Raw genomic sequence first — 15217 nt, 5'->3', positions numbered from 1 at the left:
ATTAAAATGTTGTTTTCATGTTATTAGTTTGAATAAAGATTACCTTTTATCTTTTGATTTGACTTGTCTGCTTCTGAAGACAGATGGTGACTATTAATATAATAAAGTGAGGTGAATGACCAAGAGAGCAACCAGTGACTAAGATAACAAATCACTGGTTCTGTTATCTCAGAATTTCAAAAGTTTTTAGCTATAATATACAATAAAATAATATTATGGATACTGATATAGTTAATAAATGAACATACCTTTTAAACATGTAGCCACAAGGCAAGATCTTAAAATTATTGTCGAATTTGACACATGCAATTTTGGTGCAACAAATTATATTATTAAATGTTATTTAGCATATTTTGACCATCTTTTTACAAATTACATATATTGTATTTTTATAAATTGTAATAGTCTGTTAAATGTTATGTGTTGTTGTTGTTGTAGTTGTTTTTTAGATTTGGACCTAGAATCTGTAATAAAGATTAAATTAAAATTTGAATTGAATATAGAAAGTTGAGTACAATGTATCTATTTTTCTCCAATATTCTTAAAGGATGAAAATGAACATAAAATTTGGCCATACTTTGATCTTCACGTTAGTCTTTCAATGTAATTTTTTTTGTTCAGAAAACACCTGACAAGATTTTTTTGATATATAAACCACTGAATTATTTTTTTTCAACTAAATAGCATTTTTGTGGGACAGTGTCTTCTGGAAATCTTAAAAAGATGTATGATATTCATTCCATTGTATAGAAAGAAAAGAATGACACTTTGTTCATCAAAGTGAAAACTCCCTTTTCATCTTTGACCCTTAATAATTATTATGTTTAAATTAAAATAAAATAATAAAGTCAAATAAACTAGCAAGGAAAGCAAAACACTTTTATCCATTATTACTAGTCTTTAGTGACATACTGAAAGTTGGGGCCAAATCTGAGATAATATGACTTTGTTAGTCCTTAGTGACTTGGCACAGGCTGAGTTAATGACCGTTAAACATGATAAATGTCATTAACCTCTGCTTTCCCTGTGCTGAACGTGAATCAGCTCCTGCTGCGTGAACCTTACCAGCTCCACGTGGAGGAAACCTCTTTCTTCAAAGCAAACAGTGCAACTCTCAATAAGGTCAAGGCTGCAGATTATTCAAGAAACCGCTATAAATAGGTCTGAGGAATCAAACTGGAGTCATTTGAGTGTGCAAACCTGAGAAAAAACCTGAGACAACAACAACCATTTCAAATTGGGAGTTAAATTAGCAGAAATGAGAAAACACCTTCATCCTCATGGGATTCTCTTCAATATCTTGACTCGTAAACCTGACTTTGCGTACTTCACTTCTCCAGAACCATGCCGCTGTCACTTTGAGCGCTTTGTGAGTTTAAAAAACCTAGAGATCACTTGCCGTGCTGCTTTTTGGGTCTTGACGAAAAGCATTCACTTCATGCAGAGCTCACTTTCCTGCCAAAATCTGTCTTCTAGTGAGAGGCTCAGTGTTCTTCAGAAACGATGGGTTCCTCTCTTTATTCTGGGTCTTGCACAAGAGAACATCTCTTTTGAGGTGATGGACTTTCCAGTTGGCAGCATCCTTAGAAACATACTGCTGAGCAGTCAGCAGAAACCAGACGAATGTCCGCCCACTCTGGCTGAAGTGAACAAACTCAAGATGTTTCTAGACAAAGTATGGAGTCTGCAGCTGAGTCAGAAAGAGTATACTTGTCTTAAGGGAGCGATACTGTTCAGTCAAGGTAAGATTTTAAAAGAAATGACAGTGTGCTTCAAATCTGTACTCACTTAAAACAGTTGGGTTAATAATAACCCAACAGGTAACCCATAGATGGGTCTACTTGGCACCGACCTTCTGTTGGGTTATTTTAAACCAATCCGTTGATAAGGTTAACCCAACAATTTGGGTAATAAAAATAACTAATTTGTTGGGTTATTTTGCCAAAAAGTGGCTTAACCGCTATATACTAATAAATTATTATTATTATTATAGTAGTAATCTTTATATGTAAATAGAAAATACACAGCTTTCATTACATTGGCAAAGCTTTATTTAAATCCATGAATTTAGTGGCACACCTCCCACAATAACAAACGCCTGAGAGCAGTTTAGTTCATCCCCAAGCAGCAGGACAAGAGGGTTCTGTCTCTGTTGCTCCTCCTCCTCTAAGTACTGAACGAAATACAACTATACACACATGAATTAAATAAAGTCCAAAATTAATTGTCATAAATAATGCACCTAGAAGTCGCAGATCAACAAATTCTTGTTTTGCCTCCTAGTATGAGGGCCGAACCATCTTGCTGCACAATCTGTATGGCAGAGGAGAAAGGATAGCTGGCAGAGTTGTTAAAGCAACATCTCCAAGGCTGTCTTTATATCAAACAGAAAAAAACACAATAATTAAACTTAAAACAAGCCCCTCATATCAAAGGTGAAATGCTACAAATTGGGATTAAAACAGTTGTTAACCAGGATTGTCTCACCAGATTAAATGTTAGCTTGAACTTCTTTTTTTTTTGCAATATGAGAGCATCTGCAGTGATGCATCTCCCCAAACTTCAAAAAAAGTTTCTTTGGTGTGTAAGTATAAAATACCTGTCCTGAGCAATCTAAAAATAAATAAACAAAAACAGCACTTAAATCCATGCCATACAAACAGCACACTGGATTCATTAAAGAGATATTTAACACAAAAGTGGAAATTCTGTCATCAGTAATTCACCCTCCCCTTGTTCTAAATCTCTCCTCTGATGAACACAAAACATGATATTTTGAACAATATAGGTAACTAAACCATTCTTGGTCCACAGTGAAATTCCATAGCATTTTTGTCTTCTGTTGAAGTCAGTGGGGACTATCAAGTTTTTGATTTGCTTTGTCCTTTAAAGTTATCATTTGTGGTCAGCATAAATAAATAAAAAATAAATAAATAAATAAAAATCAATCAACAACTTGAGTGAGTAAATGATGAATACACCCAAAAATTAGTGAAACACCCATACACTACAGCCAATTTAGTTTATTAAATTTACCTATACTGCATGCGTTTGGACTGTGAGGGACATGCAAACTTCACACAGCAATGCCAACTGACCCAGCTCCAGGACATGATGGATTCGCCTCTGCTGCTGAATGAGTGTTTCACCGATTTTTGGGTGTATTCGTCATTTATTCAGCCTCAAGTAGTATTTTTTTTTTTTCTGCTGACCAGAAATGATAACTTAAAAGACAAAGCAAATCAAAAATCCCCACTGACTTCAACAGGGGAAAAAAAATGCTATGGAATTTCACACCAATAATGCTTTAGTTACCTACTCCTCCATATACCAAATGATGTTTGCTCCAACCTTAAAACAGAAAATTTAAATTTGCACATGTAAATGTTGCAATAACAACAAAAATCATGTATTTACCCAGTTTAGCAATGGAGAACAGATAACTGGAAGGCTGCAAGTGGTCATCTCCAGAGGTACCTTAAACAGATAAAGAGAAAAAAAACTATGAAAATGCGCACTTTTAGCTGCAGGATTAGTCTTTTATGTGAGTTGTTAGGGTGCATCACATTTGCAAATTTGGTGGGCAAATAATGTCCATTTTACAGGGTCAATTGTGCACTGATGTTCATCAGTGTGCTTAATTCTCATGCTCAGAAACTTGCAAAAGAGTCAAACTCTTGATCACAGATTTCTACTGAAATAACTGGAACCTGTCAGTAAATTGTCATAATGCAATAATTATTATAAAAAGGTTAATGTCTATAATATCTCAATTTATTTGGCCAAATGTTCCAGGAGTAGAGATCTGAAATTTCTAAACTGTGCTTGAACTCTATATCAGTCATCTGTACTTACCTGTGGCCTCATGCCTGATGCAGAGTTTAATACCAAATTCACGCTCAAATAAGGCATGGGAACACTTTTGAAAGAGGCATTTGTGTCTTTACACACTACCGGTGCTGTTCAGAGATGTTTAAATGTATTTACAGAAGAATTACAAATGTATATTTTGATTTTAAGACATATGGTGATGTAAAGACACCTTTACAGTATATGATACTGCTTAAGTGTGTGTATCCGTGCATTTTTACATCATGTACATATTACAAAATACAGAGCTGTTGTTTTCTCACCTTTCTCAACAAGATTATCAAGGAGGATTAAAGCTCGTTCTGTCCAGAGCAACCTACAATGAACAAACAAACAAAAAATAAAATAAACCACAAATTAACATGAGCTGACAGACATCAGTTGAGTGGTCACAGCATCACTAAAATCTCACCTGAATTGAAAACTACGCAAGGACATGTATGTTTAAGGGCTTTGTATTATTGTTTATTAGCATATATTACTACTATTATTATACAAAGCTAGCAGATGTTACGATTCTTATATAATTTTTTAGGCTTTTATTTAATTGCTGTGTGACATATATAACTGATTAAACATTTATATTAGCATCTAACATTATCAGGTTTGTGGTTTTATCCCTGTAGGTTAGTATAAGATGTAGGGAAAATGCAATTTTCAGGGCTTTCAATATAGTACACACAAACAGTAATAATAACATTTAACTTTCAATAGTTAATAATCAAGTACCTTGAAATGGATAATGCATCCTCTTCTGATAAAAGATGATGTAGCAAGCTACTGCTCTGCTCGTCCAGGATAACTTTCCCACGTTGGGATCCATTCAGCACCAAGAGCAGTTTGGGCTTTCAAAACTGTTACTTACTATTTAATTTACTCACACTCAAGTGGTTTCAATTTTACATATACAAGTTTCTTTCCTCAGCTGAACCCAAACGCTGAAAACCTGCAATCATTCACTTCAATAGTAGTAAAAACAAACACTATGGAAGTCAATGGTGACCAGTTTACAGCTTTCTTTAAAATAATTTATTTGATCTCATAATGGTTTGTAATTTTTTGTGTCAAATAATCCTTTAAGTCCCCCTGAAATCAAAATGATTTTTTTTGTGTGTTTTAGTATCACTATGTTAGTATTTAATTTATAAACTATGCTCCAAAAACACTGACAAAATTCACTTTTGGAAGACTTAAAAGCTCCCTACAGGACACTATTGCTGCAGCTGATATCGGTCATTTACTCACATGCAACTGACCTTGTGGTTTGCCTAAATATTTAAATATAAAAATATATATAACCCGTGGATGATGAAAGCACAAAAACCCTCTTTACTATGACAAGCCCCAAAGAGGAATAATGAACAGCCACAGCATGCACAAACACACTCATGTCACACACCCACCTCTTAAAAGTTGCACAACCCCAAATCAGAAAAGGTTGGGACAGTAGGGTAGACTCAAATAAAACAAAGAAAGTAGCAATATCTAAATTGACTCGTATGTCATGGCAGACAATACAGCGGCACATTATTAAATGCGTTCCTCGTGATTTTAAATAAACAGATATTCCAATTTTGGTTCTTGCAACACATTTCAAAAAAGTTGTAACAGTAAAGCCTTTACAACTTTGTAATGTTGCCATTCCTTTTCACAACACTTTAAAGATATTTAGGGACGACACCAAGTGATGAAGTGTTTCAGGTGTAATTTTGCCCCATTCTTCCTGCAAACAAGTCTTAAGGTGGGCAACACTATGGGGTCCTTACTGTTGCATTTTGTGCTTCAAAATGCGCCACACATTCTCTATTGGAGACAGGTCAGGACTGCGGGCAGGCCAGTCATGTACCTGTATCCTCTTCCTCTGCAGCCAGGCCTTTGTAATGTGTGCAGAATGTGGTTTTGCATTGTCTTGTTGAAATATGCATGGGTGTCCCTGGAAAAGATGTCTTCTTGAAGGCAGCGTACTGTGCTCCAAAATCTCTATACTTTCAACCATTAATGGTGCCATCACAGAAGTGCAAGTTAGGCATTGACAAGGGCATTGACACAACCCCAGGCCATGACAGACCCTGGCTTTTGGACTTGTTGCTGTAATAGTCTGGATGATTCTTTTCGTCTTTGGTCCAGAGCACATGGCATTAGCGATGGCTGACGTGAAACTGACGTTTCGACACAGTGTCGAGATCCCGAAGTGCAAGAATTTCGAAACACTGCATCTAAGCATGATCCGAAACACCCAGGTCATGTGACTAAAGGGATTCGAAACACCTGGTCACGTGACTAAATCAATTCAAAACATCGATAAGTTCAGAAGCGATTTGAGACCTGGCGAATCTGCGTTTGACTAACAGGGTCTGTTAAATCTTCTGTCTCATATAGGCTAGTAGACTGTGCGTTTACATGTTGTTACTGAGCTTCAATGACTTTTGGGTTCGAATCCCGACTTGTACAAATACTACGAATTCATGATTTTATGTATTTTAATAATGTTACTGTTTTAAAGTGTAGTCTAGATAGGATACAGCTGCTGATACGCCATCAATTTAGCATCATTTTTGTAACACTGTAAAACAATAATGAATATTTTACAGAACTGTGATGATTGGGTTTAGGTTTTGGGTAATTGTTAACAAAATACAATGGAAAATTTATTGAACAATAGAAATAATTATTGTTAACTTCTGGCCACAACCATGTCTGATCTAGCAACAACCCTGTTTTATGACCAAAACAAGACATATTTATTCACAAAGTGTTTAATCAGATGTCAGACCCATGTTGAAACAAAACGGTACAAGTAGTAAGCATTTCAAACTGATATTAAAGCATTTTAAAAAAAGCTTCATCAGTTTGGATTTGAAGCCAGTATCCCCACACGGTAGTCAGGAACCATAACCACTCCTCTATATCACTTGTAGATCCAAGTTTACAAAGCAGGGTTTAATACCTCATTTTGCTCAACTTTTCTTAGCTGAAGCTATTTCAGTGCAATACAAAAGAAATGACCACTAGGTGTCACCGTAGAGTGGGGTTTTGAAACTTCGACACATTTGCTCCGACTGTTTCAGTGTTTCATGAAACCTCGCTTTACCCACCACTACATGGCATACATTTCTCCAAAAATACCTGAAATACTTCTGGACACTATTAACATAAGGCTTCCTTTTGGCACAGTACGGTTTTCTCTGGCATTAACATACTGGATGGAACATACTGTGTATGTGAGTATTATGCTTGACAAAGATTTGCCAGAGTAGTCCTGAGCCCATGTGGTGATATCACTTTTAGATGAATGACGATTCTTGATGCAGTGACGCCTAAGGGATCAGAGAACATGGTTGTTCAGTTTATGCTTATGAATTCCTCCAGATTCCTTGAACCTTTTAATAATGTTATGCACTTTTGAAGGTGAAATAGCCAAATGTCTTATCTTTCTTGAGGAACTTTTTTTTTTTAAACACTTCAATAATTTTCTCACGTATTTGTTGGCAAACTGGTGACCCTCTGCCAATCTTTGCTCCTAAAACACTAAAACTTTCTTGGATCATGCTTTTGTACCAAATCATAATTACAATCACCTGTTGAAATAACCTGTTTCAAATCACATAATTTAACCAATTTACCTGATTACCAGCCCTAAACTGCTCTTGTCCCAACTTTTTTTGGAATGTGTTGCAGGTCTGAATGACAGGAAAAGATGCATATTTACAAATGAAATTAAGTTGATCAGACAAAACATGAAATATTTTGTGTTCATATTGTCTGCAATGAAATACAAGTCAAAGTAAATTTGGAAATCACCACTTTTCTATTTATTTGCATTTTCCATAAACTGTCCCAACTTTTCCTTATTTGGGGTTGTATTTTGAATCAGAGAAAGATTCAGCATTGGTGTTATAGACTGTTGTTGACAGTAACAGATGTACTATACCTGAATTTAAATGACTGACAGAGATCTGTAATATAAATGAAATGCCACTGGCTATTTTTGAAAAACTAAAAATAAATTAAAAATAAGATATCTGTCCAACCATATTTCAGTTTAAATTAAATCACAGAAAACAAATTTGGCATTTTAAGACACTTAAAATTTAAAATTTTAATTTAAAATTTAAAACCAACATGTTTTATTGATTAAATGTCAATACAGCTTGCCATAGTGGAGGTTTACCATTTCGAATACACATTTCAGATTGTCTTTTATTTATTTTTATTTCAACAAACAGCTTTTCACAAAGCTTCTCAGAATCAAAACTCTGACTGTACGTATGATTTGAAATATACTAACTATGGACTAATGACATATAATTTCCTTCAAAATCCATCAGAAAACCTTTTAAAAAGTTGTAGGTTAATGAAAATTTATATTTTAGTTACGTTTCATAATAATGAAGAAAAAACTATATATGTACAACTACAGGAAAATAGCACATATTTCGAACAAAATATTTAGCAAAAAAGATAAAATAGATACAAATTTTCATTTATTCTATTAAATGTTAATTTGAACTGTGATGAACTGCAGGTTACTCTGCAAAATATGATCTATTATAGCCCACATACTGTAACTGTCACCATACACTCAAAAATAGGATTTTACTTTTTGTTTAAACAACACAATTCTTGAGATAATTTTGGGCCAACTTAATTGTTTAATGTCCAATCCACTTGAATCTGTTGTTAAATTAATTGACTTGTTGGAACAACCTGAATGAAATGTGCAGTGTAGCATGAATTCTATACTGTGTTTCTGGTTGTCTTTACATGATCTAATGTTTGAAATGTAAAAGTGATCATCACAATATGTTGTGCCACCATCAGTTTCAGATAGCCCTGGACGGAGGAGCTCATTGGTGATAATGGGACTGCAGGAGGAACTTCAGAAAGACCTGCACATGCTTATTCTCTCCCGTCAGCGCTCCGGAGATCACTGTACATTCATGGATGTTTTGTTTACAGCCTGCACTTTACAGATGGAGGCCAGAGGCCTGGTGACAGAACTGTTTTTCAGACCCATCATGGGCAAGATGAATATCCAGGAACTCCTTAGTGAGATTATCAACAACAATGTAGGATTATAAACACATTTACTGAGTGTTTGACAATCTAAGAGATACAACTTGTCTTTTTTGGCATAGATATCCATATTAGAGTTTTACTAATAAAAGCCCAAAATACTTTATACAAAGAGTTGTCGTTTTTACCTTTTAAAACATATCAAACACTGCATAATGTTGGCGATCTATTCTATTACTGTTATTCATTTCCTAAAGCTAATAAAATATAGAAAGACCAGTCACTGCATAAGCTTAATTTTTCATTACGGGGTCAAAAAAATATTTTATGTTCCATAGGAATGTGAAAGTCAGTCTGGAGTTTGGAATAAAATTTACATTTTTGAGAAAATTGTTCATTTAAAGATAGTTGGAGATTAAACCGATGACCTACATGGCCGATATCATGCTCAAATATTTTAATAGCTTCAACAGAAAAAAAAAGATTGACTTGACAATCATATAAAAGATTGACATAAACTGTCATCTGCACAACTGCAGAAAAATGAAGCCAAAACATTTTCAATCGCCTCCTGGTAGCTGGAAGTAGTATAGGTCAGAAATCCCACCTTCATCATATAAACCAGGGGTGTCCAAACGTGGTCCTGGAAGGCCGGTGTCCTGGAGAGTTCAGCTCCAACCCTTAACCAGCTAATCAAGCCCTTACTACATATACTAGAAACATCCTGGCAGGTGTGTTTATGCGAGTTGGAGCTAAACTCAGCAGGACAACAGCAGGAATCAATGGGTAACAGCTTACAACATTCTTCAAAATAACATACACTCACCAGCCACTTTATTGGGTACAAATTAGTAGTACCGGGTTGGATCCCCTTTTGCCTTCAGAACTGCCTTAATCCTTCATGGCATAGATTTAACAAGGTACTGGAAATATTCCTCACAGATTTTGGACCATATTGACATGATGGCATCACGCAGTTGCTGCAGATTTGTCGGCTGCACATCCACGATGTGAATCACCCGTTCCACCACATCCCAAATGTGCTCTACTGGATTGAGATATGGTGATTGTGGAGGCCATTTGAGTACAGTGAACTCATTGTCATGTTCAAGAAACCAGTCTGAGATGATTCATGCTTTATGACATGGTGTGTTATCCTGCTGGAAATAGCCATCAGAAGATGGGTACACTGTGGTCAGAAAGGGATGTTCATGGTCAGCAGCAACACTCAGACAGGCTGTGGCATTGACATGATGCTCAATTGGTACTAATGTGCCCAAAGTGAGCCAAGAAAATATCCTCCACACCATTACACCACCACCACCAGCCTGAACCGTTGATACAAGGCAGGACGGATCCATGCTTTCATGTTGTTGATGCCAAATTCTGACTCTACCATCGGAATGTCGCAGCAGAAATCAAGACTCATCAGAGCAGGCAACATTTTTCCAATCTTTTACTGTCCAATTTTGGTGAGGCTGTGCAAACTGTAGCCTCAGTTTCCTGTTCTTACCTGACAGGAGTGGCACCAGTATGGCCTTCTTCTGCTGTAGCCCATCCGCCTCAAGGTTCGCTGTGTTGTGCGTTCAGAGATGCTCTTCTGCATACCTCGGTTGTGACGAGTGGTTATTTGAGTTACTGTTGCCTTTCTATCTGCTGTACCAGTCTCGCCATTCTCCTCTGACCTCTGGTATCAACAAGGCATTTGCGCCCACAGAACTGCCACTCACTGGATATTTTCTCTTTTTCTGACATTTTCTGACTGTAAACCCTAGAGATGGTCCCATTAGAAAAAAATCCCAGTAGATCAGCAGTTTCTGAAATACTCTGAATACCTGTCTGGCACCAACAACCATACTACGTTCAAAGTAACTTAAATTACCTTTTTTTTCCCCATTCTGATACTCGGTTTGAATTGCAGCAGACCGTCTTGACCATGTCTACATGCCTAGACACATTGAGTTGCTGCCATGTGATTGGTTAATAAGAAATTTGCGTTAACGAGCAATTGGACAGGTGAACCTAATAAAATGACCAGTGAGTGTATTTGTAAGGACAAAGTGTCAAACATGACTGGAGAACATTTAAACAGTATTTTGCACACTCCTGCACATACACAATAAGAACCTGCTGCTTTATCTCCCATACATACAGTCTTGCTAAAACCTATGCATGTACTTTTAGCATTAGACAAATGAAACATTTAGTTAAAAAATAAGCAGCACCGATTAAACATTGATGAAAAACTGCATACTGATCAGGAAAAAGCTACACATTCACAGATTTTGTGATAAAATGGTTTCTTCATGCAAAACATATTTGAGGATTAAAACTAAATTTAGCTGCTTTATATTAGAGGTTCGACGAAAGTGCATTGTATAAAATATTCATATAATATTCATTAGCAGTTTTACATATTTTTTGATTCATGTTTTTTTTTATATACTTTTGAATTGCATAAGTCATTTTTAATACTATACTGTCTGGGTTGTTGTTATATATTACAGTACATAAACCCTGTAATAAACTGCCAGTATCTTCTGTAATTTAACAGACTCATTTCTCTATGAGTCACTTTGTTAAACTGTTGAATTTTCAACATCAAAAATATACAGAGCAGAGATCTAGGTCCTATAACGCAATACACACACCTAAATGAACTGAAAACACGTGTGAATCACAATCATATTTTTGACCTTTAGGACAAACTAAATATGTGTTAACAAGTGTAAACAGAAGAAAGAAATGTAAATGGGCTTGGAACTTTTAAGGTATAAATTATAGAGATGACCTATTTATCCCTTTCAGTATTGACGTTATCATCATTTACAGAATCTAACCTTAACTGATATTCCCAAAGGTTACTTTTTAAATGGTAAAGCTGAAAGTTGTATCACGGCTTGATCCACTAACACCCATTTATCAATAATATGACAGCAGTGTTGTTATTCCTTACCTGAGCTTGTTAAACCTGTTCTGTTTGTTTGCTGTCACCAGAACTGATATGAGACACATAAAAACCATGTCTGCAGGCTCATGTACTGAGCAAACACGTGCATTTTTCTGTTCATCACTGTTCATCACTTCTTAAATTATTCCTATACATCATTTTCCTCAAAGAAAAAAGAAACAAAAGCATAATGTGATTCAACTATTGAACCTGAATCAGGTAAGTCAAGTTTCAGTAGTTTCGATGGTAAACCATTGATGAATCATAGCCCTTGTGATTCATAGAACATCCTGGATAGGTACATTGCACAAACACTTAAATTACCTTCTTATCCCCAGACATACTCCAAAACCCCCTCGGGAGGTATCATTAAACAAGGTTGTTAAACTGAATGTATTTACACTGAATGTCGCTGCTGTGTCTGTGTAAAGTGAAAACATGTCCAAATGAAATGACAGCATGATGCTGCTTAATCATCTCTGGATTTATTTCTTATTGTACCAACAACAGACAGAATCCAACTGATTCATAAATGATTGACTTTTGCTGGTAGGTCATACAGGCAGAAATAGGTTACCTGAGGTCCCGCAGATGTGGTTTATGAGCCGGTGGATGTAGATGAAGATTCAGAAAAATTAAATGGATTGTGGTCAAACCAAAATAAACACAGACTGTTTAGATTTAAAGGTGAACTATTATTGAATAAACTTTCATTTTCGGTACAAAGCCACATATTAACAGTTTTAATCAATGAATTCATTTTAAAAAACTTTTTATAACATTCAGTGGCCCGGCTGGGTCAGTTGGTATTTCTGTGTGGACTTTGCATGTTCTCCTCGTGCTCGCGTGGGTTTCCTTCGGGTGCTCCGGTTTCCCCCACAGTCCAAAGACATGCTCTATAGGTGAATTGAATTAGCTAAATAGTGTATAGGTGTTTCCCAGAGGGTTGCAGCTGGAAGCGCATCCACTGCGTAAAACATATACTGAATGAGTTGGCAGTTCATTCCGCTGTGGCGATCCCTAATTAATTAAGGGACTAAGCTAAAAAAAAATTAGGAATGAATGAATTTATAACATAACTGTCCTAGCTGCTTGATAGTTTGAATTAGCATGTTGCTAGCACACCTTAAGCCAACATAATTTAATATGTTTCAATACTACACTGAAGTGAATTAGCGCATTACTAGCATGAATTAGCATCTTGCTAGCACACTTCAAACCAATTAACATAGTTTAATGTTTCAATACTACACTGAAGTGAATTAGCACATTACTAGCATGAATTTGCATCTTGCTAGCACATTTCAAACCAATTAACATAGTTTAATGTTTCAATACTGCAGTGAATTGAATTAGCGCATTACTAGCATGAATTAGCATGTTGCTAGCACACTTCAAGCCTATTAAACATAGTTTAATATGTTTCAAGACGCTAATATGAATTAGCGCATTACTAGCATGTATTTAACGTGGCTAAAAGTTAGCACAAATTAGCATTGTGTTAACATGTTTCTAGTTTGTTTAATAGAGGGGTTGCCAAACTTTTCAGCTCGTGACCCTAAAAATAACAATTACAGTGACGCGTGACCCCAATTTTTCGCGGAGGTGGTTATAACCATAGAAATATTGCACACAATGGTACACACACACCAGTAGGAACTATATAAATAGCTTATTGACAACACAAAAAAGGTGCAAAAGTCTACGAACCATATACTTTTTAATAGTCATTATTCATTTGTTTCATTTAAGATGAACCTCACTTAATGTTTACAGCACAACACTATTTGACTTTTGGAGACCACCAATTGGAGTCTCTATGTTCAGTCATGGCCTTTTTTATGTATGTGAGTGCTGTAAAGGTGTCAAAGCTTAACATTGTGCTGTAAAATCAATCTGCTGCAACTAACACTATTGCTGTGTCACTAATTTAGCGTAATAACCCCAGGGGTCACAATCCAATGGAAAAATAATTGAAGGCTGATGGCTTTTTATTTGCATGTTGTTTTATGTAACTATTAAATATTACTTTTATTTTCTGTTGGTTATGGATAAAATATTGTATTTCTAATACTTTAATAACATATATGATGTTTTTGAAAATCACACCCAACCCCCCTATTGTCTTGTGACCCCAACTTCGGGAACCACTGGTTTAATACATAGCTAACAAGTTTTATGTTTCGATCACATGAATGACGTGGTGGAAATGACTACCATGAACCAGCATTTGTCAGTCAAACAGAACACATTACCTATAATTCTGTGAAAAACTTTAACACAACACATTATAATGCCTTTGCAAATAATGTAACAGCAGTTTGTGTAACTTATGACAATTACCTTGATAAACAGCTAGGGTAAACCTCAAGACTGATGACATATGAAAACAGCACATTGACAAATGGTTGAAATATGAATTGGCTTCTTAGAGTAAACCATTACAAATCCATGTTGCCAAACAACTATGTTTTTTACCATATTAAAAAAAAGAAATAATTAAAAATGTGCTTCTTGTACTTGCCAATGCTGCATTTATTTGATCCATCTAAAGTAACAAAGAAATATTGCCAAACACAATTGATAAATAATGGTTTTATACATACTTGTATATTAGAAGTAATATATTTTTTACTTAAACCCTTATATTGCCTTACGCCTAATTTTAAGACCATTATAAATGAAATTTTAGACTCATAAAGTTAGCCCTTTATGAGTCTAAAATTTCATTCAGGCTAAGGATTTTTTTCAAATGGCCCAGATAGAAATTTTTATTTTCCCTATCAAAAATATAGAATTTAATACATTTAATAATACAATAATAAATTAATAATAAAAAATTCTAATATTTTAGATATTTCTTAGCAAAATATTTAAAATATTGTGTAAAAACAAGCAAGCTCTACTTGTATCCATACACTTTTTTCCAATATAAACTTTCTTTAAAATAAAAACAATGAACAAATGCTTTAAATAATAAACTAAATCTATCCACAACAATCTGTCCAGGTCGGTACTCTCAGCAGTAAATACATGGAGCACTTTTAAACAAATGTTATTGTAGGGAAAATAATTCAACCATTATGATGAATAGAGTTAAAAATTACCCTTTTAAATAAAAAGTTTAATGTTTTATTGAGATCCATGTTGGTGATTGTTTGACCAGATTAGCTAGCAATACATGAACTAAGGAAAATTAAGACTTTAAAAAAAGATTTAAGACCTATAACACAATATTTCAGTAAACTTAAGACTTTTTATTTAAGGCCTAACATTTTGATTTTTTAAGACCCCGCAGAAACCCTGCCAACCCTAACAGGAGATCTGTGGCAAATTTTGAATGTTAAAAGTATGTTAATTATGCATTTTAAGCAATCTGAT

The 15217-nt window shown here is 35.1% G+C and overlaps 1 protein-coding gene across 1 annotated transcript; it reads left to right on the top strand.

The window, feature by feature from the left end:
• The first annotated feature begins 1068 nt into the window (after nt 1–1068).
• On the top strand, nt 1069–9108 carry nr0b2b (nuclear receptor subfamily 0, group B, member 2b). Its single transcript, XM_056480149.1, has 2 exons — nt 1069–1742; nt 8692–9108. Exons 1-2 carry the CDS (start codon nt 1259–1261, stop codon nt 8949–8951), a joined length of 744 nt encoding a protein of 247 aa, XP_056336124.1. The 5' UTR covers nt 1069–1258; the 3' UTR covers nt 8952–9108.
• Nucleotides 9109–15217: the final 6109 nt, after the last annotated feature.

Source organism: Danio aesculapii, chromosome 19 (genome assembly GCF_903798145.1).
Source record: "Danio aesculapii chromosome 19, fDanAes4.1, whole genome shotgun sequence".
NCBI lineage: Eukaryota > Metazoa > Chordata > Actinopteri > Cypriniformes > Danionidae > Danio > Danio aesculapii.
Note: the sequence above shows the minus strand (reverse complement) of the source record. Positions and strands in the feature narration are given on the sequence as shown.